The sequence below is a fragment of the Oenanthe melanoleuca genome, chromosome 1A (genome assembly GCF_029582105.1).
Source record: "Oenanthe melanoleuca isolate GR-GAL-2019-014 chromosome 1A, OMel1.0, whole genome shotgun sequence".
Taxonomy (NCBI): domain Eukaryota; kingdom Metazoa; phylum Chordata; class Aves; order Passeriformes; family Muscicapidae; genus Oenanthe; species Oenanthe melanoleuca.
The window spans coordinates 46,543,244-46,568,231 of NC_079334.1; the positions used below are offsets into that span (position 1 = coordinate 46,543,244).

Consider the following 24,988-nt stretch of genomic DNA (forward strand, 5'->3'; position numbering starts at 1 on the left):
AATTTTAATATAATATAATTTTATACTATCAATGACATCCCAGGATGGAACACACGCTGAGCCTCCAGTGTTTGAAGACTGGGATCAGAGTCCGACTGTTTTTCCGGCAGCAGACAGGAGGTGGATCGGGGACCGCCCCTGTGGCGCGGCCCTGCCCGGGAAGGCGCTGGGAATTCGGGAGCGGTCTCGGCCGGCTGCCGCCTGCCGCTCCTGCTCGCCAATAAACCACAGAATTGCCAGGCTATGGAGGCACCTCTGGAGATGATCTAGCCCAACTGCCCTGCCGAGGCAGGGTCACCCAGAGCAGGTGACACAGGAGCTCCCCACAGCTGGGGTTTGAATGTCTCCAGAGAGACTCTACCACCTCCCTGGGCAGCCTGTTCAGGGCTCTGCCATCCTCAATGCGAAAAGGTTCTTCCTTACATTGAGGTGAAATGTTTTGTGTTTTAGTTTATAGCCAGTGCTCCTCGTTCTGTCACTGGGAGGAGAGCCCGGCAGCTTCCAAGTGACACCCGCCTTTGAGGTATTTGTGTGCATTAAAGTGACCCCGTCCGTGCTCTCTAGATAAACGGGCCCAGCTGCTGCAGTCTGTCCTCATAAAGAGATGCTCCAGACCCCAAATGATCTTTGTGGCCCTCCATGGACCCTCTCCAGTAGCTCTTTGCCTCAGAGCTGAACACAGCGCTCCAGATGTCCCTCACTAGGGCCGAGTAGAGGGGCAGGATCACTTCCTTTGACCTGCTGGCCGTATTCGTCCCGATGCACCCCAGGTTACCACTGGCCCTCCCGGCCTCAAGGGCACACCCGCTCTATAGCCCGAGATTCCTCATGCCTCGGGAAGCTCCGCATTGCAGCGTCTGTGCCCGGGGGCAGGAGCCCGCACCGGCGGCGCCCTGCCCTGACCCCCCGCAGCCGGGGCTGCCTCACGGCCGGGCGGGGCGGGGCGGGGCCGGGCCGGGCGGGGATTGGCTGCCGGGCGGCCTTTGTTCGGCTGCAGCCACTGCCGCAGGGCAGCGGAAGTTTGAGCGGCGCGGTGCGCGCGAGCGGACACTGCTCGGTGCGAGCCGCCTCACAGGGAGACGCGCCCCGCCATGAACCTGGAGAATAAAGTGAAGAAGGTAAGGGCGGCTGCCCGCCGGGTTGTCTGCTGCGCACGCCGCTGTCCGCTCTCTGGGGAGCGGCGGACCCGCCTCGGCGCTGCCATGCCCAGGGGCACTGCCCGGGGGTCGCCCCGGGTGCCGGTGCAGCCCTTGCGGGCCCCGGGCGGAGGTGGGAGGCAGGCGAGCTGTGTGCCGGCTGTCCCGCTACGGCTGCGCTGCCTCGCTGCTCCCCAGCCCAGCCGCAGTCGGTTCCCCAGGTGGGGACGTACCGCTGTTCGGTCATGCAAGTAAAACATATATACGGTCCCCTCAATAAACCCCTGAGATCTGATAGTTGTTTTCACGTACGTGCGCTGTGTGTGTAGGTATGAAACAAGTTACAAGCAGCCGAGTCGCAGTTTGTGGTTATGTTAGTGATTAATTTCAGACCTATGGTGTGACTGACTCCTTACAAGTGTGTTATCAGCGTTCCTATGGATTACCTCCTTGAGCGAGAAGCCAGGGCTTGATTTTCTTACTTTTTAAAGGTGTATTGACTAGATAGTTGCATCAAACTGTCAAGAAACAAAAGGTAAGTAAAAGAAAGCAATAAATAATCAGTGGTATTGAATCTCTTTCCAAAACTCACCATTTAAAACTTCCTGTGCAAAACGGACTTCCCGTGGGATACTCATGTAAATCTTTGCTTCTAGTTCTTTTACAAATTAAATGTAGTGCTAAAGCACTGATCTTTTTAAATTAAAAACTTATTTGTAGTATCTGTTTTGATACATTTGATAAGGGGAAAAGGAGCATTATATGTGATTGTGGGTTAAATCTATGCATAATCTTCATTGATATGTGAAAACTAGTCTTTTGAAATACGTGTTGTATGAATGTGTGTGGGCTTTATTCCTGAGTTGTTTTATTTAAAGGTAGCGACTTGTTTTGTAAAGCTGTGTGCTCTTCCATCTTGTAGGCTAGAAAGTGACTTGGGTGTGGGAGTAGTTGTGTACTGTGGAAGGCTGAATCCTAGGAATGGTTAGCCTTGAGTTACACCTTGCTTCAGGTGCTGTCACTAAGTGATAATGTCACTTGGGTGAGCATCCTGCTTTGGAGGAGCTGCCTGTCTCAACCCCCTGTCATTAGGCCATCAGCATGTAGATGGGTGTAGCTAAGTACTGTCGATGTCTTTAGAAGTTGTGTGCACAGGGTTGTTCCCCGTGTGTGACTCTTTGTATGCAATGAAAATAAGCTTGTTTGCTTAAAGGTTTTTGAACTCCACGAGGTGAGAGACACATATTTCTGAAAGACAGAGCATTCTAATTCAGAATTTTTTCATCTAAAGAGAAAATTAATATGGAGTGTGAAATGACTGATGAAATTCTGCTGATAATGGAGTCTTGGTTTGAGTGAACTTGTAGTTGCTGAACATCTGCTTTAAATTGCATGGTAATTATTGAGTAGTTGTGTGTGTTTTAAATTTATTTGACTATTTTTGCCATATTTTTTTTTGCTCATGTTTTACTTCTCTCCTTCATCAACTTTGAAGATTCCTGAATAGTTTTCTGAACGTGCTCAAATAGATTCAGAGGCTAGTGCCACAACAGAAATCTGCAAAGCTCTGTTTAATGAAAGTAATATTTCTATTCTGCTGCTGTAGTGTTAATATGCAGATATTTCAAAAACTTCACACTTTGTTTCTTACTATATGTATATTCAGAAAACTATGTCTGTTGGGCTGTCTCCCCTCCCTTGCTCACATCATCTCATCTTCTTTCCCTTTGTAACTTGGATGGAGCTCATTTTCCAAGAGAACAGAAGAGGTTCTGTCAAAGTCCCTAGAGGGAGAATTGGGAAGCTTTGCTATGTACCAGTGAGTTCAGTACAAAATTCTTCCTTTTTGGCTACCAAGATTTATTTAATCAAAACTCCTTAGGTTTTGTACACTGAATAGAATAACAGTTTCATGGCAACTCTGGAATAACTGTGTGTCTTCTTTTTCTGTCCTTTAATTCTAATTCTCAACCTCTTTTTGTTATTTTTTTGTTTCTCTCTTTTTTGCCAACTTCCTTCTTTCTTGAAGGGTGGAAGAACATTCTGAGAAGTTGCCAGTCAAGTTTATCCAAACCAGTGAACTATTTGGCTTTTAGAAGAAACTTTTCCAGGGGATGCCTGTGTCAGATTTTTAGTCTATCAGCAGCAATGAGTTGATTTACCACATGCTGTAGTTCTCACCTGTCTTCCACCATGGAGTAAAATAGCTTGAGTCCTCTTACAAAATGTACTTTGTACTTTATGTAACCTTTTATTTTGTAGTGGCTTGTAAGTATTTATTGCCTGGGAATAACCTGGTAAACAGTATGGAGTGGTAAGTGGCTAATCTGCCTGTTGGGCAGGAAGCTCCTAGAACACTGAGCAGAAGAAAGCAGGAATTGTTATGCTGTCCCCAGATAAGTAATTCCATTGCATTTTTGAACTCTGAGTTTAGATGTTGGCTATTCTGTAGCCCTGGTGTTCAGCAGGGCAGAAGGAAATGAATGTCTGTTAGAGCAGCATGCAGTGTGGAGGCTCAGACACTCAGCTGGTGCTGTAGAAAAGCTTTTTTCCCTACCCACAACTGCTAATTTATAACTGTACAGGGTTATATATTGGAATGTTTTCTTTTTCTGGAAAACCTGATAGATGAAGTTTCTAAGGTGACATTCCTAAGATTTATCTATGTGTTAGTAATCCATGAGCCCATTCTTCAGTTTTGAGCTTCTGTATTGTCTCTTTGGAAAGCTGCTACATACATTTATATCTACATGTCTAGGTTTGTATGAAGAAAAAAAGCACTTAGAAAAAGTCAGTTTTCATTGTTGATACCAGGTTTGGTGGGGATTTTTCTCCAAATGTAACAGTTGTAGCACAGTTCTAGCCTGTCTGACTAGAATTGCTTCCCTCTAGTACAAGACTAGTAGGATTCCAACAATGTCCCTGCTTTTCAGCAGGAAGAACTACTGTCCCATCTGCCACAGTTTCTAACCCATCCTTTTAGCAGTGGACACCTTATATATTTGCTGCCTTGGGACAGAAAAGCAGCAGTCCTGTTTAACATGGTCTTCTTAAGGGCACAATTGCTTTGGCTCAGACTTTTAATTTAACTTCTATTTAGTTTCTTTCATGTGCTGTAAAGCTCATCTTAATGTCCTAACAAGTGGCCAGAGGAACCAGTACTACCATGTAGCCAGATGTCTTGCTTGGTCTGAATCCTGGGCTCTGGACAACCACAGCCTGCTAGAAACAGAAATTACAGCATGAACTTTCTGCATTGTGCAATATATATGCAGAATATATGCAAATGTGTGGAATGTAAATTTTGTAGTCAGTCCACCATGCTTTTTAGAGCTATTAAATAACTGGTAAACATCTAGGGAGTGAATAGAGTCTTTTTGGCTGCCTTGTGAAAACTAAGTCTATGACTCTTCTGGTCTGTTACAATTTTCCTTTCAAGGGGACAGGGAGTTTAGGGGAAACTAGAGTTTTCTCCTTTTTCTCAAGAGGAATTGGATTTGCTCTTGCATTTGAGGGTCATGAAGACAGTGTTTGTATAAAGCAATTCCACAGCAGAGCTGAAGGATAAAAACAGTAGCTCCAGCTTGAATAGTACTTGTGTGAAAAACAGACCACTGTTTCTCCTGAATACAATATAAGCTGTGTTCTCAAACCTTGCTTTGAGACTATAGGGAAAATGAAGATTTAATGCTTTGTGTTGAATACTCTAGCAGAACTTTGTTCTAACAGCCTGGATTCCTGCCCTGTCTGCCACCTCTGTGAACTTGGTAAAATGAATCAGTAGGTCATGGTCCTGCTTTTCAGCCCTGCTGGCGACATGGTCTCATGCTTCACTAGAGAAAATAAGAATCTGTCAGTGGGTCTGTTCTACATAAACTTCCAGAGTATAATACCTGCTTTATAAAAAGAACTTTGCTTGCCATGGTGAAGGGGCAGGGTGGGGGGAAGAGATGAAACTTCTCTTAATGTGGAATTTGTGTATGGTTTTTTTTTTTTTTAATGGTGTGATACTTAGTTTGTTCTGTTACAGTTGGAAAACCAAACACTGAGTGCTTTGGACATTGCTAAGCCAACAACTCTAATGATCTTTGATAAGTGAGTGGTGAATAAAGTATGTATAGGAGCAAAGTCAACTTTTCTGTGTTTTGCAAAGCATGATTTAGTAATGTCTACTGGGCTTTACTTCCTGTTGAGGTCACTGTTTGTTTTGGTGTTACTGCTATGGAAACCCATTATAGCAGATCTTTTTTGCTGTTTCATATGTATGGTAAGATCAAGGAAATGTACCTTTATTCAGGGGTGAGTTTTGCCTGCAAGTGGAAGAATGAAAACCTTTATGTAGGTATGAGAGTTTCCTTGTGAACAAAACTGAAGTAGTTCCTAAGTACTTCCTGCATATGCTGTGGGATTTGAGGTTTTATTCCCCAATAAAAGTTGCTTAAAATTACTTTTTTTACTTCAATAAAGTATACTGAGCATGTCATACAAATTACTATCTTCTTCCTAGCAGATACAAAGTTTACAGTTAAGGATGTAGATGTAAATATCTGTAATGTAGTCTATTTTAAAATTATATTCTGCAATCTGAATAGATACACATCTCATTTATATATAACTAGTACTTGTGTATGGGTTGTGTGTATATATATGTATATACATTTTTTTTTAATAGGAGTGTAAATGTACAAACTCTCCTAATATATAGTTTTTGCTGATGACTAAAGTTGGTGGGGTTCTTTTACATCCTGGAAACCTTCCTGCTTTACCTTCCCTTCTTTGAAAGTGCCTAAAGCACATTAAGATGTACTAGAAATCTCTTGTGCTCTACAGGTGTTTTTCCTTTCAAATATCCAAATAGATCAATAGTTAACTAGTTTTCAAGCCAGAACAGCCCTAGGATTTTATGGTAAATTTGAGAATAGCTTTAGCATGGATCACTTCAATTCTGTGCTTGGTTCACTGAAGAGCATGGGAGAAACATCTGTAAAAAGGATAGTGAAGAGGATTTAGTTCTCATCTGAGACTCGCTTAATTGTTGCAATCAATTAGTGACAGCATTCTTACTGTGTAGCCACATCCTTATAAATTCTGGAGGGATCTGTAACATTGGAAGGGTTTTTGATCTTTTGCAGATGTTAAGTATCAGTATTGTCTCTTGCTTTCTCTGGCAGAGTGAAGCTCACCTGTCTGGTAGTATGGAAGTCCTCTTGGAGGGAGGAAGGAAAAGCAGCTGAGGCCAGATTAATTCTGGTCTTGTGGGACTGAGGAGATAAGAAATGTTCAATAAACTTAAGAGTAAACCCTTCTGATAAGCCACATTCAAACTATTTTTAGTTCTACAGGAACTGCTGTTTCTCTTACACTTCTGAACAAACTCTTAGACACTTGAATATGATCATTTGGGTTTTTAAGACGATTGTAAGTTTCTATGCATGACTCCTTACTGTAAAGTCAGCCAGCTTTTGTCACTAGATTTCAGTGTGAACTGAATGGGGGCAATCTTTCATAATTACTACTTGGCTGTAACCACTTAAAGCTTTTTGCCCTTGGGTACTGTGTAATCTTGAAAGCAGCATGCAGCAGATGATCTCAGTCATAGTTATATCATCTTCTGTATTCAGGCTATTTAAAATCACTTCATCATTTAAATTTGGTAATACCACATGGGTTTGGTTAGCTTTGCTGTAAAATGAAAATTAATGGTGGTAGACAGACAGGAACCTTCTGGCAGTATTTCAGCTGACCTATCTGTGCCATTTCTCCCATAACTCCGTTTATGGGGGAAATGGGTTCCCTGTTGTTCTCAGACATGCATTACCTCTCCGGTGCTCAGCCTGCTCTGTATCTGGGGGTGCTTCTGCTTGGAGCTGGCCATGTTCTGCAGAAGACATGGAGATAGATATGGGCAGCAGTAAACAAGCAGTGCACCAAAGTTTCAGGCTTTATAAATTTCCTAAACTACAGCTGAATTGGCTGCTGAAGAACAAAGTCATTTCTGAGGCTGATGCTTTCTTACAGCTGGAGGATGTTACAGGACTCTGGAGAAATACGTGTAATGCACTGACTTGTGGATAACAATAGCCCACCGTGCTTTTGAGTTTGGCTATTTCATGTCTTAATTTTTGGCAAGCAGCCGTGTAGCTTCTCTGTCAGAATCAAAGGCTGAAGCTGTGTGTGCATCTAGAGTCACATCTAACTTGGTTTTTAAGTGTGCCTTTCAGTCTTGAGCTAAACTTTTCCATAAGGTGCCCAGACATTGTGTATAGAAACATAGTTCCCTTCTTTCTGTTTCACAGCAAACTGAAAAACCTGTTTCAAAACAAGTCTCATTTGCTAATTCAGTTTATTTGTCTTGAGCTGCACAAGCATTTACATAATGATGTGCTCTTTATTTCTGGGGAGGGGATGAAGAATGTTGTATTTTTGAAGAAATCTGCACTAAGACTGCTGGCTCAAGTAGACTGGCTTGTTGTTGTTGCTGTAGGCTGGAGAGAATGTTCTGGGTGGTACATTTAGATAGGACATATTTCCTCTCCTTAATTTGTTTCTGAGGAGGTGTTTTTTAGCTTAGAAAAAGACACTTAAATGTTCGGAGGCTTGGAAATTATAGTTTAAATGGTTTTTGCATTTTTAAAAAATATTTCTTACTTGAATTTCAGATTCTATTTTGGAAATTCTTGAAATGTCAAGCTTATTTCTCTGTAGTATAAAACAGTCCTCTCTAAATAAGTGGTCCTATGTTTCTCCAACTTCTAATTACAATACTAATGAGTTATTTCCTTTTCTTCTCATTCCACTCTTTTTGAAGCAAGGGAGAGCCTGAGCATAAAGAAATAATGTCAGTTTGTAACTGAAGTAGCAGCAAGAGAGAATGGGTTAATGTTGCCTTTTGCAGCAGGGAGGGAGGAGAGAAGGAGATTGGGGTTTTTGTGGGAATTTAATTTGTTTATCAGAGCAGTGCAATCATATTTTAATTTTAACAACTTTTTAGGGAAGATGACTTTAAAAGCAAGACAACACCAAATAATAAACAACCTGTCTTTCCCTCAAACCCAACCCACCCAAAATAAAATAAAAAAAAGCTTGTTTTGTGTTGCTTTAGCTTCTTTTTTCCCTTTAAAAAGCATTCTGACCAACATCTTGTTCTCTTTTGAGTGTGAATTGGGAAGAGTGCTTAGTTTTTTTGTGATTTGTGGTGGGTGTGGGGAAGATCTCTGGTTTCCAGATGAGAAGACACAATTTATTATTGTGTGAACAAATGCCCATCTTCAGTGAAGATGAACTTTTATTAACTAGTTAGCTTATCAAAAGTGTGGCTGATGAAGAGCCTCATCTTTAAAGGTATGCTTTTTTTTTACATAGCTACTGGTAGGCTTCAGGTTAGCACCTATAACATGAACTTCTTGAGCCCTTAGGTTGATGAAGATGTCACCATGATCACAGCCAGCTTGTATTTCATCTTCTAGATATGAAAGAAATGTTATGTGCTTCTGTCCATCCCTGCAGTAGCTTAATAGTTGCCAACATACCTCTTTTCACTAAAATAGATCATGATCTTCAAGGAAGTTTTCCTCAGGGATATTTGATGACTGTTGAGGCAGTGATCCTTTAAATTATAACTGAAAATGTGGTGTTCCCTGCATTTTACCATATGTTCTGTGTTAAACAAGTGGTTTGCAAATAATCTGTTCTTTATTTTGGACAGAAGCAAGTTGAAAGTTGACTTGGTTTATATCCTTGTACGTGTAACAATAGTAGTATGATTTCTCTCAGTCAATGGCAAACTTAATTATTAAACTGTATCACCACATCTAATTAACTTTGTTATTGTAGTGTTGTTGCCAGAACTAAAATTAGTGCCAGAACTTGTCAGTTCTAGCTCAGTTTCCATTCATGGTGGAAGCTAAATTGCAGTTTCTACCTACAGCTAGTTGGGAGAGCTCCTCCTACTGCATGGGGGTGTGGGATGGTTTCCTCTCTACATATTGGGCATGAGCCTGCATACCCAGCTGTAGCCACATTTCCATGATCCTTCATCTGTCTGATTTGAGATCCATGTTCCTCAAAGGTTTAAAGTGCTAGAGTGAGACATTTTAATTTTACTGTGTTATATGAATGCATAAGTTATTGTGCTTCATATTTGTTTTTCACCTCGAACTTCAAGTGGCTGCTACTTGGTTAAATTTGCTGATGTGTTGATATATTGTGTGAATGCCTTTACTCTGTATTGTTATCTATATTCTCTGATATTTCATCTGCATTGTGAATTGGTCATCCATCCTTTTGAAGCCCTTTGCATATCACTTCTGGTCTTTGATTTTGCTAACTGTGCTGTTTCTCTTTCCCCTCAGAAAGTAAGCTGGTATGAGTCCAGCTGGAATGAAATTGTAAAGGGTGTGTGCTATTCTCAGTCACTATCAGAGTAGCCTCAAATATACTTGGAAATATTAGACAAACCACTTAGTTGTTTCCTTTATTCCAGGTTACTGCATATCAATGTGGGGTCTGTTTATTTCTTCATCTCCTGTATTTTGCCAAGTCATATACTGTAAATCACTTTGTCCAGGCAGCTGGATTAAATAACCTTTGACTTAAGGTCTTCTGGCCTCACTTACTCTAGTTTCACAGCCTCAGACCTAAGGAAATGCTGCAAAGAATCTGCTTCTTCCCTTGTGTGAAGTTTGTAGAGCAAGCTGGGCTGGGGAGAAAAGTCACCAGGAGAGTACTAAGGCTACCTCTGCCTGCTTAGCTCAGCTGTGTGTACAGGCTTGTGTGAATACTGCTGCTTATGTAGATACAATAGGAAGGTGAGTGGACCCCAGAATGCTGTCCTTATGTCAACTTATGTTTAATCTTTTGCTTTAGCTGCTGATTGCAGACTATAAAGGCATCAGTAAGATCATTCATGCAGCATAATTCTTGAAGCTGACTGTAGTCATCTTCCTCTCTACACAGATGGGCTTGGGCCATGAGGAAGGATTTGGTGCCCCCTGCTTAAAATGCAAGGAAAAATGTAAAGGATTTGAGCTTCATTATTGGAGGTAAGTGACACCAAATGTATCCTAAGCTGTGACTCAGCACTGCAGACTTTGACATATGCATGCAAATAACTAAGTTACCACTTTAGTTCTTTCTTTCCATTGAACTATTAAGATGCTTTTAAAAAGCTGGTGGGGTTCAGGGCCAGAACTTCTCAGCTGCATTACAACAGAGTATCTAAACACACATTTCATCTGCCCAGAAGTGAATGCTAGTACTTCTACTGTAGCATTTGCTTTAGCTGATTAAACAATTGAAGTAGATTTATAAAAAATGACTAGCCTTACAGTAAGAGACATGACAGGGAAGAATTGTTTTGTCTCTGTAATAAAATGCTTTTTCAGCTCCTGGCCAAATATGTAAGCTTTGATCTGAGATGCTAGGGAGAATTATTTTGAAAGTATTTGAAATTTTGTATACACCTACAATTTATTTATATGGGGAAGAGATGTCATTTTTGAGTATCACACAAATTCAGATAAGTAGTACTGAGCCTTGGATGGTGTACTGTTCCTAAATCAGTGAGTTGATGATAGCAGTAGATAGTCTGTCATTTCTTATGCAGAAACTCTGTATTTCATTAAGACCTCTCCTGTTTTACTGAAACAAGGTGTTTCTTCTGTTTGTTTTATTGCTTATCATGATGTTTTATAGAATTTAAACCCCCCTGACCAATTTGTCAGCTGTGCTCCTTCCCAGCTTCTCTACTTGCTGAGGGGGGGCAGAGTTCAGAAATGGGGAAGCCTTGACTTTGTGCCAGAGTGCCCAGTAAGAGCAAGTCCTGTCCAGGCTGTTTTAGCTGCAAAGCCAAAGCCCAGCTCCGTCAGCGTTGTGAAGGCAGTGAGCTCCATGGGAGCCGGGGGCAGTGCAGCGTGTGCGGGCGTGGTTCTGCTGCGGGCTGTGCAGGGCTGACTCTGCCCTCTCCTGGGGACGGCCGGGGAGCTTCGGCACGCCGCGCAGCTCCTGGGCTGGCACGAAAACGCTGTTCCTCAAAGAGCCAGCGTGCCATTTCTTTCTGTATTTCCGTACAAAAGACCCTCAATTCTTCCTCTAGGGAGTCAGACTGTAAAGTGCACAAAAAACCCAAGTGCACCTCTCTAGTAGCAGGGCTTTACAAGGACTTCCTACATCTTTCTTCTCTATACTGGGAGTATTTGAAATATATCTCTTCTGGGGAGGCATATACTGTTTTAAGACATTTGTGCTGTAAATCTTGACATGCTGTATGGGCAGGTTTTATAGGTGCAGAACTGTAAACTGAGGCTAGTATAGAACTGGTGGTAAAGCAAGCCTTTAGTAAAATTTATTCCTAAATTTTGAAGTTCTGATAAGCCTCAGTGTGAGCTGCACACAATTAATAAAATGAGAGATGTGGTTTACAATGATATTTGAATGGTTAACTATTGCCTGGTTTATCTTAGTGTGTTAATAGCTTTTGCTTTTTGCATTGTCCTCAGAATCATGCTTCTTTCTAAATGTAAAGGCAGCAGAAGGTGGAGAAGGTATTTTTAATTTAGATTTCAGGCTTCAAAACAACCCCAGACACGTCCAGTGGGTCAGGCTGAATATAAGAGATCGCTACTCAGTTACATTCCCAAGGAGCAATATGTATCTCCCACTAGAGGGAACTATGGGACAGGAGTAAGAAGTTCCTAAAAACAGGAGAGAAGGTTCTGATTTATCATGGTTGCATATATACCACAAAGTGGTAACTGTCCCTGATATGACTTGTTAAGACTTGTTTGAAATGAAAAATCTTAAGCTTTTTCAGCATGTGGCTTCTCTGCACACAGTGACCAAATACAGGGAGAATCTTAAACTGGCTTTAAGATTTTCTGAAACTACAGCTAAGAGGGAAGCATTGAGATGTAGTTCAAAGCAGTTCCAATTACTTATAGCTGCATTAATAGTGAGAAAACATAGCAGAAGGAATTACAAAACTGTAGGCTTGGATGAAGAGTGGAGTGCTTTCTCAGTAATTTCACTAATGATGCAAAGCTGGCAGGAGTGGCTGATATGCCAGAGAGCTGTGCAGCAGGATTTTGTCAGGTGGGAGAGATGGGCAGAGGAGAACCATCTGAAATTCAGCAAAGGCAAATGCAAGGCCCTGCAACTGGGGAAAAATAACCCTTTACACCAGCACAGGCTGGAGGCTGACCTGCTGGAAAGCAGCACTGTGGAGAAGGATCTGGGGATCCTGTGGACAGCAAGCTGTCCTGGGGGTCAAAAAGGTAATGGTGTCCTGAGGTGCATTCTGCATGTGGAGTGCTGTTTCCTATTCTGTGCCCCTCAGTACAAGAGATCTGGAGCTCCTGGAGCAGGTTCAGTGAGAGGCAACAAAGATGATTAAGGGGTTGGATCATCTCTCTTAAGAGGAAAGGCTGAGGGAGCTGGGCTTATTCATCCTTGAGAAGTGATGACTGAGAAGGGACCTCGTTGATGTCTATCAGTATCTGAAGGGAGGGTGCCAAGGGGCTGGAACAGGCTCTGCTTGGGGGTGCCCAGCAATAGGACAAAGGGTAATGGGCAGAACCTGATGCACAGAGAGTTCCACCTATGAGGAAGAACTGCTTCAGTTTGGAAAGGTGACCAAACACTGGAGCAGGTTGCCCAAAGAGGCTGTGGAGTCTCCCTCACTGGAGATGTTCAAGAGCCATCTGGATTTCTGTGATTCTGTAGTAGGAAGAGGTTAGTTGTTCTGCATGGAGGGCAGAAGCCTCAGGGCTTGCCAGGTCTTTGTTGAGGATTTCTCTATGCTTGCAGCTACTGCCTCCTGTCACTAGGAGCCAGCATTGGAAGGAACATTATCAATCTTGTTTTTCCTCTCCATACACCAAAACATAGACAAGCAGGAGGATGGTTAACATTTGATTTTGGAGAAGGAATGGGAAGTTTTTGATCCTTCCTGTCAGTAGACATTCAGGACACAGGAATTCATCACTTGAAAGGATGGACTCTTTACTTTTCTTCCTTGTTCTTTCTAACTACTCAACACCTGCTAGCAAAGCACTTATCTAGTAGACCTATCTTTACAGTGATACATACATACCTTTTCCTTCCATGGATTTTGAAGCTTCCTTCCTATCTTCTGTGTTTTGAGTGGGAAAAGCTTTTCAAATTCTGAGATGGATGTGGAGGAACGTTGCTCTGCTTTGAGGAGGTGATAACATAAGCAGGAGTCTGTAACGCCTCCTTCTGCCGGGATCTCGATTAATGTCCTCAGGTGAAGATGTTTCTGACAATGCAGATGGAGAGAACAAGAAATTTTCACTGCCTGTCCCCTTGACAGAGTCCAAGGAGATAAAGTTGTCTAAGCATATATGTTTTTATATATTTGTATGTCTTTAGGTACATATAACAGTAATTGTTTTTTCTTGCACATGAATTGTTCACTTTAACATCAAAGATGAAAATAAAGCATCAATTATCAGATAGACTTGTGAAATAGAAATTTGAGCTAATTGAATGGGGTCACTTCAGTGACCAAAAAATGACCAGCCAGTCTATTCTAAAGATTAGTAATTTGCAATATACCTTCTGCAGAGGGGACTATGAGTGACTAATGAGCAAGATTGTGCTGTGGCAATTAGTGAAAAGTTAGGAATAAATTGTAAACAATACTATGCAGGAGCTGTTACATGTGTAAATATCAACTGGATATCTTTTAGTACTGAAAATTACTCAGGAGGAAAGATTATAAATCAGGACAGGATACTTTTTTGGACTGTTAGCAGCTGTATGGACATCTTCATGTGGCTGAGATCCAGGGAAGCGTGGGAAATGGCAACAGCCTGGGGGATTTTCCTTCGATTTACTGAGATATGCTGACATCAGTCGTGACTCAGCATTCTCCACATTCTTTCTGTATTGTTTTGTCCTTGTCCTTTGTCCCTGTATTGTTATGTCAGAGGCATAATGGTACACAAGTTCTAATACCAAGGCCACTATTACACTTCTAACATAGGCCCTGTAACAGCTTCTGGGAAACTCTTGGCAAATAATTATTCACTTAACTTTGAAAGAGCAAGGAGATTAGACTGAAATGCACACAGTCAAATTTTTAATTTCAGTGGATGCAGGGGTGGGGAAGATTAGTGGCTAGGTCATTATTTTCAATACAAGTATAAATGCAGTAGTTCTCACAGTGAGTCCCAGGAAGGACCTAAGGATATTGTGTACTTCTTTGCAACTACCTATTTATGAGAGCAAAACCAAATCTCTCACAGATACTGCAGTCAGTGAAACATGTTAAGCCTTCAAGGTGGGACCATGAATAATGACAGCAGCTGAATCAGGGTGTTTATCTAATTGAAAATAGAATCTCTAAGCTATTCTGCATTCTGAAAGAAATTAGAAAACTATTAGAAAAAAGATGTGCAATCGCATGACATGAGCAAAACTTAGGTGCTCTTGTGGTTTTTCCAGCCCATGTGAAAGTCTTAGGATGAATTCTACCATAGTTTGTGGGGAGTGGCCTGGTCTCTGCCTGCTGTCAGTGCTGCTTTATTGTAGTTGGATGCTGTAGAGTGGGGAGAGTGCACTGCCTGTCACACAGGCACTACAGCAATATGAACTGTTCTTACTGAGGTCTGTCTGGCAAGCAGAGCATTTCTGGACAGCATGGTCATACTTCCATTGCCTAAGTCTGTGCAGGGAACCCAAGAATATCTGGTTGTTCATTAATGTTATTAAATCACATCAAGAAACAAAACTGAAACTGGGGTTACTGTTGCTAAAGATTTAACTTGTAAGAGTGAATAAAGTGTTTGGTGTCAATTGTGTGGATGAACAAACTGCTTCAATTCCAGTAGCATGTGTGCTGTGAGGCATAAAGCTGCATGGTGATCATGATGTAAATCACTAAATCTGCAAAAAGCAAGGTCTGGTTCTGTTGCCTGGTATTGGATTTCAAAAAATATATGACTGAGAATTGGTAATAAGGTATATAATCAATCACATGCATGCCATAAAAGATGAGCAAAGTGAATATGAATTGCTTTATTATTATATTAAATAGACTCTAAGTATTAGCTGTGTAAAGGACTTGTGTAGATAGATGCTGAAGATCTTGCAAAATTGTATGTTTCTAGTGCTTGAGATGCACAGTAAAGCCTTTAGGCTTAATGGACAATGCTAGTTCATGCTTGAATGCTTTGGTAAACTGGAAGATTGCAGAGTGATTAGTGTATAGTAGCTATCCAGGTAAGTATCAGCTTTGAAATTCTGCACATCTTTCCTGTTGTGGAAATTAGTTGGATGCTACACCCCAGTTAGTGATCTCTTAATATATTTGTGTTGCAAAGTGGAGTCACTTCTGCTTAACATTCTTATTTTGCATGAGTGGCTTATTTTTATTGCAGAGTTAGGTATTTTTATTTGGAGTGAGCTTTGCAACTTAAATTACCACAATGTATGTTTTCTGTGTAACCAAATGACCAGTGCAGCATCCACCATACACTGAAATATTAGCACCCCACATCCTAAACTGGTGTACATGTAGACAGCGAAGTTTGGGGCTGGCTGTGTATCACTTCAGGTGGCAAATTAAAGGTCCTCCTTCCTTTCCCATTACCTCAGGGGCTTGCTATGGTCATGGCATGCTCTTGTGTTCCTGTGCTTATGGCACCTAACTTGCCTTTCAGACTGTATAAAGCAAGAATCAGAACAATGTTAAGAGTTTGAGTTTTGGCAAGCAGGGTTCAGAAGCATTTTATAGCTAATAGTTTGTGATTTGCTGTATGAAGGATAAATAATGGGGTAAAATGCTGCTCGTTCCTCTTCAAAGTCTAGAGATCCAGAAGGTTGATACGTTTTCTTAGTCTGTGATAAGAACCTGTAGTTAACATCTAGTTTCACTGATTTCTGGCAGACTGCTTTGAACTGAAGTTCTGGGGTTGCTGTTACTAGCTTCAGTCTAATCCAAGGTTCTGTTCATTATATGTGAATTGTTTAATTATACTTAAGGTAACAAATTGCTTTCTAATATCTGTTAGCTAAATCAGTTGAAATGCATTGTATATGAAAGAATATAATTTATATCCAAGTAAGTAGATATACTTCTACCTTTTAAGGCTGTTTTCTTTGAAAATTCTCTCTACAGCTTGTGCCAGAGTACCTCTGACTTGGTTCAGAGCTGTTTTGAAAGGCTTTATCCATATAAGCCTTTAACTTTTCTTTCATCTTCTCTTGAAATTCTGTGCTTTGAACAGAACTTGGTGCAATTACACTCCTTGTATGTCTGTATGTATTTTCTTCCTTTCTAGGAAATACTTCTTTCTATGTGATAGCAACCCAGTGATAACCAAATATAATGCATACAGTGAAATAAATATGGAGAAAATAGTATAGTGTGTATAACTTTGCATGTATGAAGATCAACTGAAAAACTAAAATCCCAAGCAAATGATTGCTGGGGGAATGTTGATGCATTAAGTTGTAACAAATCTGGTAGGTGACTGATAAAGGATATATATGTGTTTGATCAGTACTGAGATGTAACTGAAGAAATTACATAGCTTCATATTAAAGATGCATTAGTGTAGTTGACTGGTATTTATCTGATAACAATATCTTTAAATAAACAATGTAAGTAATACAACAGGACACATAAGGAAGTGCTTGACATATTGCAGAAAAACATGTGTATTTCTAAACAAAGCACTGAGAAAAAGATTTGGGTTCCTGGTGATGTTACTGTACACCAATATGGTGTGAGATTTGTAATTTTGTTGCTGTTTCCATGAATTCCAGGAAAATATGCCGCAACTGCAAATGTGGCCAGGAGGAACATGATATCCCCTCAAGCAATGAGGAAGATCGGAAAGTGGGGAAACTCTTTGAAGATACAAAATACACAACCCTCATTGCAAAGCTGAAGAATGATGGCAATCCCATGTATAAACGCAATGTCATGATACTGACCAACCCAGTGCCAGCCAAGAACATCTCCATCGATACTGTGACTTATGAGTGGGCTCCTCCTGTTCAGAATCAGACACTTGTAAGTTCAACTCACATTTTTTCCTGTTCAAGGCAGGAGTTGGTGGGAGATAAAGTAGTAGAGCTTACTGGAAGGCTAACTTTACCTCTTTTAGTCTTTTTTTCTTCCTCCTCAAAACTGAAAATATGATGCCACTTTAATGAATCTTGCATCTGTCATCATGCATTATGGATGTTTGTAAGTAGAAATTCTTAAAAACCTGGGGAGGTAAGGTAGTTTTTAATACTTAGGATTGAGAGTTATCTACTAAGTCCCTGGAGTCCAATTTCTTTTCTTTTTTTATAATAAAGTTGAAGAATTTGCAGAGGGTCTGGGCTTAAAGAAAAAAAAAAAAAAGAAATGCGTCACCACATCAATTTATATAATTGTTTAAAGTTAAGGGGAACACTTAGCCTTGCTTATAGCTTTTACTGTATATGGTAAGAACAAGGTCAGTGTTGACATCTAAAAGAGCAGCTCTCTTCCAGTATATTTTCAGCTGAAGTAATTGAGATGGTAAATAGCCTTCTGAGGATCTTGCTTCACTTTTTAAACTTTGACTAATTTATTGTACCAAAATGTTGTGTTATCCGTGCCAGAATGACATTATCTCAAATTATTCATTTTCAGTGAATTAATCAAACCTTGTGCATCTAAGACTTATTTAACGTTCAGTTACCAATTTGATTTTTAGCCTTGTCATTGTTTTATTAAAGCTAGGGGTGTTTTTTTCCTTAATTTTGCTAGAGTTATTTCTTCAGTGGGCTTTATGCCCCAAGCAGATTATATTTCAGATTCTAGTTTTCTAGGACTATACTCATAATCAGTATTCATAGAGAGAGACAAGGTGCTGTGCAATTTTCTGTATGTTGTAAAAGTCTTAAAAAGGAGCCTGTCTCTTACTCTGGGAAGAAGCCAATGAATGCATCTGCTGTATTTTATCTTCATTACTGTTTCAGGAACTTAATGTTTATGGAAAGAACCTTGTTTTTGACAAATTTGACTGTCGCTAAAAACAGTAGAGATTATTTTAGTTGTGTTTGCTTATGAGAATGGGTCTGTAGTTGAAGTGCCATCTGATATCTAATTCCTCCTGATTCAGGCTAGACAGTACATGCAGATGTTACCAAAGGAGAAGCAGCCTGTTGCTGGCTCAGAAGGCGCACAATACAGGAAGAAGCAGTTGGCAAAGCAGCTGCCTGCTCACGATCAGGATCCTTCAAAATGCCACGAGCTTTCCCCTGGTGAAGTCAGGCATATGGAACAATTTGTGAAGAAGTACAAAAAGGAGGCACTTGGTGTAGGAGATGTCAAGCTCCCTGGTGAGGTGGAAGTGAGAGCTCCTGATGAGAGTAACTTGAAAAATGGTGGTGGCAGAGGTACCTCATCTGCTGTTGGAGCAATGGACAAGAAGACCCCAAATCAGAAAGCATCTCAATATGTAAGTATAAGAAGGGAAGGATAAAGAAGGTAATTTATCATCTGAGTGCTCTAGTTGGTCATTTTAGCACAATTAAATTGTTTGTTAATTTGGAATAGCAAAAACGTACGAAGGAAAGAAGGGGAACTGGGAAATGTTGTGAGTGTCTGCACAGAGCCCTGGTTTGATAGTATTTAATGCATTGCAGCAAATAATTTCCTAGGGGACCCTTTCATCCTCAGTGCAAAAACATGTTAGCTTGGAGATAGTATATTAGGTTGGCTTTTACAGACGAATAATCAAAAAGCTTGTGTTCTTGTATGGACTAACTGTTACATTCTTCTCCTCTCAAAGAGTTAGTTTAAATTTAGAGGCTTGTTTTCTCCTCTTTCTTGGAAAAGCACTGAAATTACCCACTTGACAAACAGTGTTTAAAATGAAATGAAATTAAGGAATAATGAAGTAACATGTCTCCATCCTGTATCCAACAAGCTGAGCCATACAACAGTCTTTTGACTAGCCTTCTTTTCATATTCAGCTCCATTTTCTTACCTATTCTTTTTTCTTTGGCATCTGATTTCTTCTTGTAATAGCTCAACAAAAAATGAAGTATATAAAACTACCCAGTTTTCATTGATATTTCAAAAATTATAGCCTTAATTAAGTATTTCTGACATAACTACTGCTGTGCATGTCTCAACTACCGATTAAAATACAGTAGGATTACTGAAGGAACATTAAATCAGTTTAGTGGGGGGTAGACATTACTTAGGAGTGTCAAAAGCTCTACTAAAAGTAGATTTCTAGAAATGTTGCTATTGCATGTATGAGTCCTTTAAAATTATTTGTCTTCAGATTGCTTACAGAAAATTAATATACAAGGTCTAGCTGGAGAAAAAGGTTTGCTTAATATTGGTTGTAGAATGTGGCTTTTGTTATATTATTGGGCGTGTGGTGTTTTTTTTGTTGTTTATTTCTGAACTGACTGTATATATGACAGGAGCCACTCTGTCCTCTTGAGTAATTGTATCAGAAGGTGCTTTGTTTTTACGTTACACCTGTTTATCACTTCCAAACTTTTCTTACTCCAGCAGCTGAGTATTCTTCCTGCAGTTTAAGCCAAGCATATGTTATCACTGTGGGCCTGATTTAGAAAGAGGCTTCTAGGTGCTTAACAGCATAAGTGAACATTTGGGTTTCTTATCTGTTGTAAGGTACTGAGTTTACACTGGGTTAAGTAATCGGGATTCAGATATGTTATTTATAAGAATTTGGGGGGGGAGGTCTGATTTCAGCAACCAGACTTTCAGCTGTATTTAGCATTATCTCAACTACTTAACAGTTCAACATAAATTGATACAAAGAAGAGCTCTTAAATACTTAGAAGAAGAATGCCATCCTTGTCTACACTAGTTATTGGTTATGCGTTTTTGTTCATCAAATTTTTTTGTACATTGTCTTTCCAACTGAGTTTGAAAGCTGTAATCCTGTAGCTGTGGTTAAAAGAATCTCTTGGAAATTAATTTTCATTATAGGAATAGACTGCACTTCTTTGAAACCTGATGAAAAATAAGAAAAGCAAACCCATCAACACTAACACCCAGGTCTCCACTATTAATGTAAATATACCTATAATAATTGTTTCTGGTTTACAAATATACAGCTGTCCGAAAGCTGAATTAAAGAAAAATGAGTGCTCAGCATATTTTCATCTTGTAAAGAAGGAAATTTTTATGTAATTTTTAACCACCAAAGCTGGAGATGTTATAAATGGTAGGCAAATGAATCACACTGCTTAGATTTAGGTCTAGGCAGCTACTTAACCTTCCAGTGGACTTCTCTTGTAGTGAGGTCTAAAGTAGAAAGATCAGAAACCTTTATAACATGTATATTTAAACTTTCCCTTTCTCTGACTTCCCTACATTCTGTTTCTGTTCCGAGCTGTTCTTCCTCTTTTGGTAGCTTTCTATATACCTTTTGAAATTGTCTGGCATCTGATCAATATGGCTTATAGCAGAGGCATTTTATTTTTATACACTTTATATTTCATGCACACATGAAGCCGTTTGTTGCTGATGTGAGTCATAAGAGGAAAACCTTCCCAGGATGTTCAGCCCAGTCCACAGACCAGCTGGAGTGCAGGAAATGCCAGACTGGTGATTAAACTGTAGATAAAAAATTTTTGGTTCAGTAAAATCATCTGTGTTTTTTTACTTGATGGTAAAAACCTCTTTGTAAGCAGGTATAGGTCAGAAGACTGACTATGAACTCTCGGGAACTATTTGTGGTGTAGCCATGTATGTATGCTTTGTAGTTATTTGTAGTCACTCTCCCTGTCCTAAAATCATTAATCACTGACTATTGGATAGCAGCCATGAGTGACTAGCATCCCTAGCACACAGCTTTAAACAGAATCAGTTTGAAATATTTACTTATTTTTCATTTTCCCCACCAGTGATGCAGATATGGCTTGGTCTTCTCATGACCTATAAGTACAGCCACTTTCAGTCATGTGTTCTAGTCATGGTTGGTTAGCTTGGATGGAGGCTCATTATCCTCTTCTTGTTCCTAAGATTGTCAGGTTTACAGAGCATAACATGAATTTTGATTGCCTGCTGTTTTCTCTAAACACCGGACTGCAATTGCAAATGTGAATACAGCAAAATACAACAATCCTTTTAAGGAGCTATGACAGTAGAATGTGCGTCATCTTGAATTGCTTAGTTAAACCTAAACTGTGAAAATGTATATGTTGAACCACTACTGTCCACTCATGGGATTAAACCAATGCTTTTATTTCAGTCTGAAAAGATGGAATTTATTAAATATATCTACAGGATGTAATTTTTATAAATACAACTCTCAAAGACTTAATTAACTGGTAATAACCTCTTTCCAGTGCTGCTATCACTGCAAACTGAGGATGAAGGAAGGTGACCCAGCTGTCTATGCAGAACGTGCTGGATATGACAAATTGTGGCATCCAGGCTGTTTCGTCTGTTACACCTGTGGTGAACTTCTAGTAGACATGATCTATTTCTGGAAGAATGGTAACCTGTATTGTGGAAGACATTACTGTGACAGTGAAAGACCCCGCTGTGCTGGATGTGATGAGGTAGGAAATATCCTAGTCCTTTCTTCTAGCATGTAGGTTTGTTCCCCTGAGAAGTGATTAGGAGTTTTACTAAAACATTTCAGTGCAGGAAGATGATATGCCTTCACCGGTATAGCTGATATTTTAGATGCAAAGAACTGAAACCAGTATGGACACTGCACTTCAGGAAGATCCATAGTTTGTTTTGGATTTGGTGGTGATTTTTCTTAATCTGTGGAGACGTAGAATGGGATATGAGAGGGCAAATTCTTCCAACAAGTCCCACTTATGTAGTTGTTTCCTTCTCAGGGGCACTAGGGACCAAAATGACCCTGGGCAGCAACAGGCAACAGCCCTCCTGGGGCCTCTGGTATCTGCAGGTTCCATGCTGTGGAGCAATGTGGAGGCTTTTGGGAAATGGTTAAATAATGGTGGTACCTCCACAGGTACCACTGGGAGTTCTTGCAACTCACAAAACATCCAGAGGCTGTATTTATTAAAAGGTGCACTGTTCAAATGAATGTACTTGTTTACTTGTATACTTGTTTTTATTTTCCTCACAGCTAATATTCAGCAATGAATATACTCTAGCAGAAGGGCAAAACTGGCACCTGAAACACTTCTGCTGCTTTGATTGTGATTGTGTTTTGGCTGGGATAACCTATATAATGGTCAACGACAAGCCAGTCTGCAAATCCTGCTATATGAAGAACCATGCTGTGGTAAGATCCTTACAGATGTCTTGGTGTTGTGAAGGAAGGGAATATGAATCTATGGAGCTTCAAACTCTTGCTGTTCCTCAGTCTGGGAGTATCTGAAGAGTACAAATTGAATGTGTGTTTTGGCTTGAGTCAGTTCATCTTTTTCCCTTCGGGAAAAGTAAACCCAAACAAACAACTTTAGGCAGACGTGAGTTTTGTCACTTGAACAGAAATTTAACAAAAGCCACTGCCAGGGTGGGGGGTGGACCCTGCTGGAAAAACACCTGGAACTTAGCCAGTGGCGAAGCAGGATTTGACAACAGGAGTAAAGTAGGTAAAGATGAGTGTAACTTCTAAATCTTTAGTTTTCATCAATTGCAGTTCATTGAGCGTGATGAGAATCAATTTCAGCTGAAAGCCTGTAGCGATAACTGCAATCCAGGTGTTTCATTGATTTCTAACCACGTGGGTTAAAAAGGAGAGTGATTGACAGGATAAAGCTAGAAGTTTGGAAAAGAATGGTAGTTATTGATTCATGGTTATGCTGGAAATGAATCTGAGATGATGGTCCAATCATAGCTGTAAGTTAGGTAGCTACTAGTTGGGGGCTCAGTCTAATGTGCATCTAGATCTAGATTTATTTATAGTGAATGGAGGGAAAAATGGTCATCTCTAGTTGGCAGTTAATAATACTCTGAGGAATTGTTTCTTTGGGGAGGAACTTTTTTCCCTCTTAAAACATTAGTTTTCTCTATCTAAATTGTAATTTGTGAACAACCAGATTTTAAAATTAATTGCATTCAAGACTTTCTAATAACTTTAATTATTTGGAATTGCCACAGAGCTGTCAGTGCCCATGAAGATCTGTGCTGTTTGACATAAGTTTTTTATGGTTATTTGGGTATTGGGAAATCCTAACCATCATAACTGTCTAAGCTTAGTCCCAGCAGCAAATGAGTTGTGTGTCCATTTTATTATTCTGCGCTCTTAGCTGAATTCTAATCAAAACATTTCAAAAATAAAGAAAAACATCAAAAGCTAGAGACTTTTTAAAAAGGCTTCTTTTAACTGCTGCCTCTCTCCTCCAAAAACATTTAAGAGTTCTAGGATTTATTGCACTTGAAGAGAGCATTTGTGTGCTTCATTTCAGTATTGTTTTGTTTCTGAACAGATCTGCCAAGGCTGTCACAATGCTATAGATCCAGAGGTTCAGCGTGTGACATACAACAACTTCAACTGGCATGCTACACAGGAATGCTTCTTGTGCTCCTGTTGCAGCAAGTGTCTGATTGGCCAGAAGTTCATATCTATGGAAGGGATGCTTTTCTGCTCAGTGGAATGTAAGGGAAAGATGATGTCATAAAAGAAGATGTGCACAGAACTAATCAAGTGTTGCTGTGTTCCAAAGTTTCTTGCATTTCTACTGTAAAATATATAGTGTCAGGGCATTTAAAATTATTGAAAGTATTAAATAGCATTTCCCAAAGATTTTTTTTTTTTTAATATCTAAACCTTCCTATGTAATCCTGATTTCTTAGCTGTAATAATACTTTTTTTTGGGATACTCTTTCTGAGTCTTATTTCAAATTACTTCATATCACAGAAATGTAAGAAAAAATTTGTTACAAACTCTATACATTCTAAGGGAGCTCTTCAATGTGAAGAATCTTTTTGCTGTATCTTGTCTAATGGAACAAGAAAATGTGAAAATGCTCCAGTTTATCTTGTTTTGTATGATAAATGTAACTTTCACCTGTTGTCTCACTAATTTATCATTTTTATAGTTTTTCTGCTTTCATAAAGCACTTTAGACAAAATAATCAGTTTTACTGCCATAAGCAGTTTTGTTTTCCTGACTTCAAGTATGCAAGAATGACACTTTTAAAAATTTGCCTTTAATAATTTCTTTGGTTTTGACACATGGGTTCTTGGGGAATAGTGACTACTCTTATGCCTAGTTTTGAAAGTAACTCCACCAGTAGAAAAATGTTGGCTCATGTTTCTTTCTTGCAATTGTTCGTGCCTGGAAAAAATTTAATTTTACAAATACTGAAGTTATGTTATAGATTGAGGGTGGGGAGTGTTGGTGTTAGAAAATAAAAGCAAGTCTTGCTTAGATTGAAGAAAATCCACCAGAAATAGTGGGTGTCACTGTTAGCCTTTCAGAACTGGCTTCTGCTTTATATCATGAATGTTCCTTTCATAAGTTGTGCCTTCTATCAAGAGGGATGTGGCACACAGTACTGTATGCAATTCCAAGAATGTATTTCTGCAAAGGGATCCTGCTTTTGATTTCTAAATTCTGAACCAAAGCATGAAGAAGCCTTTCCCAGAAAACTTCCAGTATTTGAGTAAAAGAATTCACAGCGGTATATTAGCTTTGCTAACTAGATAAACCAAATGTGTGGCTCTTTCTTTTTTTTTAACAATTATAGACCTACAGTGAAGCTTCTTAGATATCTTTGTGCTAAATGCTGAATGGGGAGTCTTTGGCCTGAAAAAATAAAAAAATTATTATTTTTTAAAGTAAAGTCTATGCAAGTCTTATGTTCAGTTCTTGTAAGTTTTATGGTGATTGTATTGTAACACCTATGAATAAAATTAGTGTTTTTCACTTAA

General features: G+C 39.7%; 1 protein-coding gene across 1 annotated transcript; it reads left to right on the forward strand.

Moving 5' to 3' along the window:
* The first annotated feature begins 996 nt into the window (after nucleotides 1–996).
* TES (testin LIM domain protein) lies at nucleotides 997–24,988 on the forward strand. Its single transcript, XM_056481975.1, has 7 exons — nucleotides 997–1,118; nucleotides 10,092–10,177; nucleotides 16,926–17,175; nucleotides 18,257–18,595; nucleotides 21,474–21,689; nucleotides 22,232–22,390; nucleotides 23,541–24,988. Exons 1-7 carry the CDS (start codon nucleotides 1,092–1,094, stop codon nucleotides 23,730–23,732), a joined length of 1,269 nt encoding a protein of 422 aa, XP_056337950.1. The 5' UTR covers nucleotides 997–1,091; the 3' UTR covers nucleotides 23,733–24,988.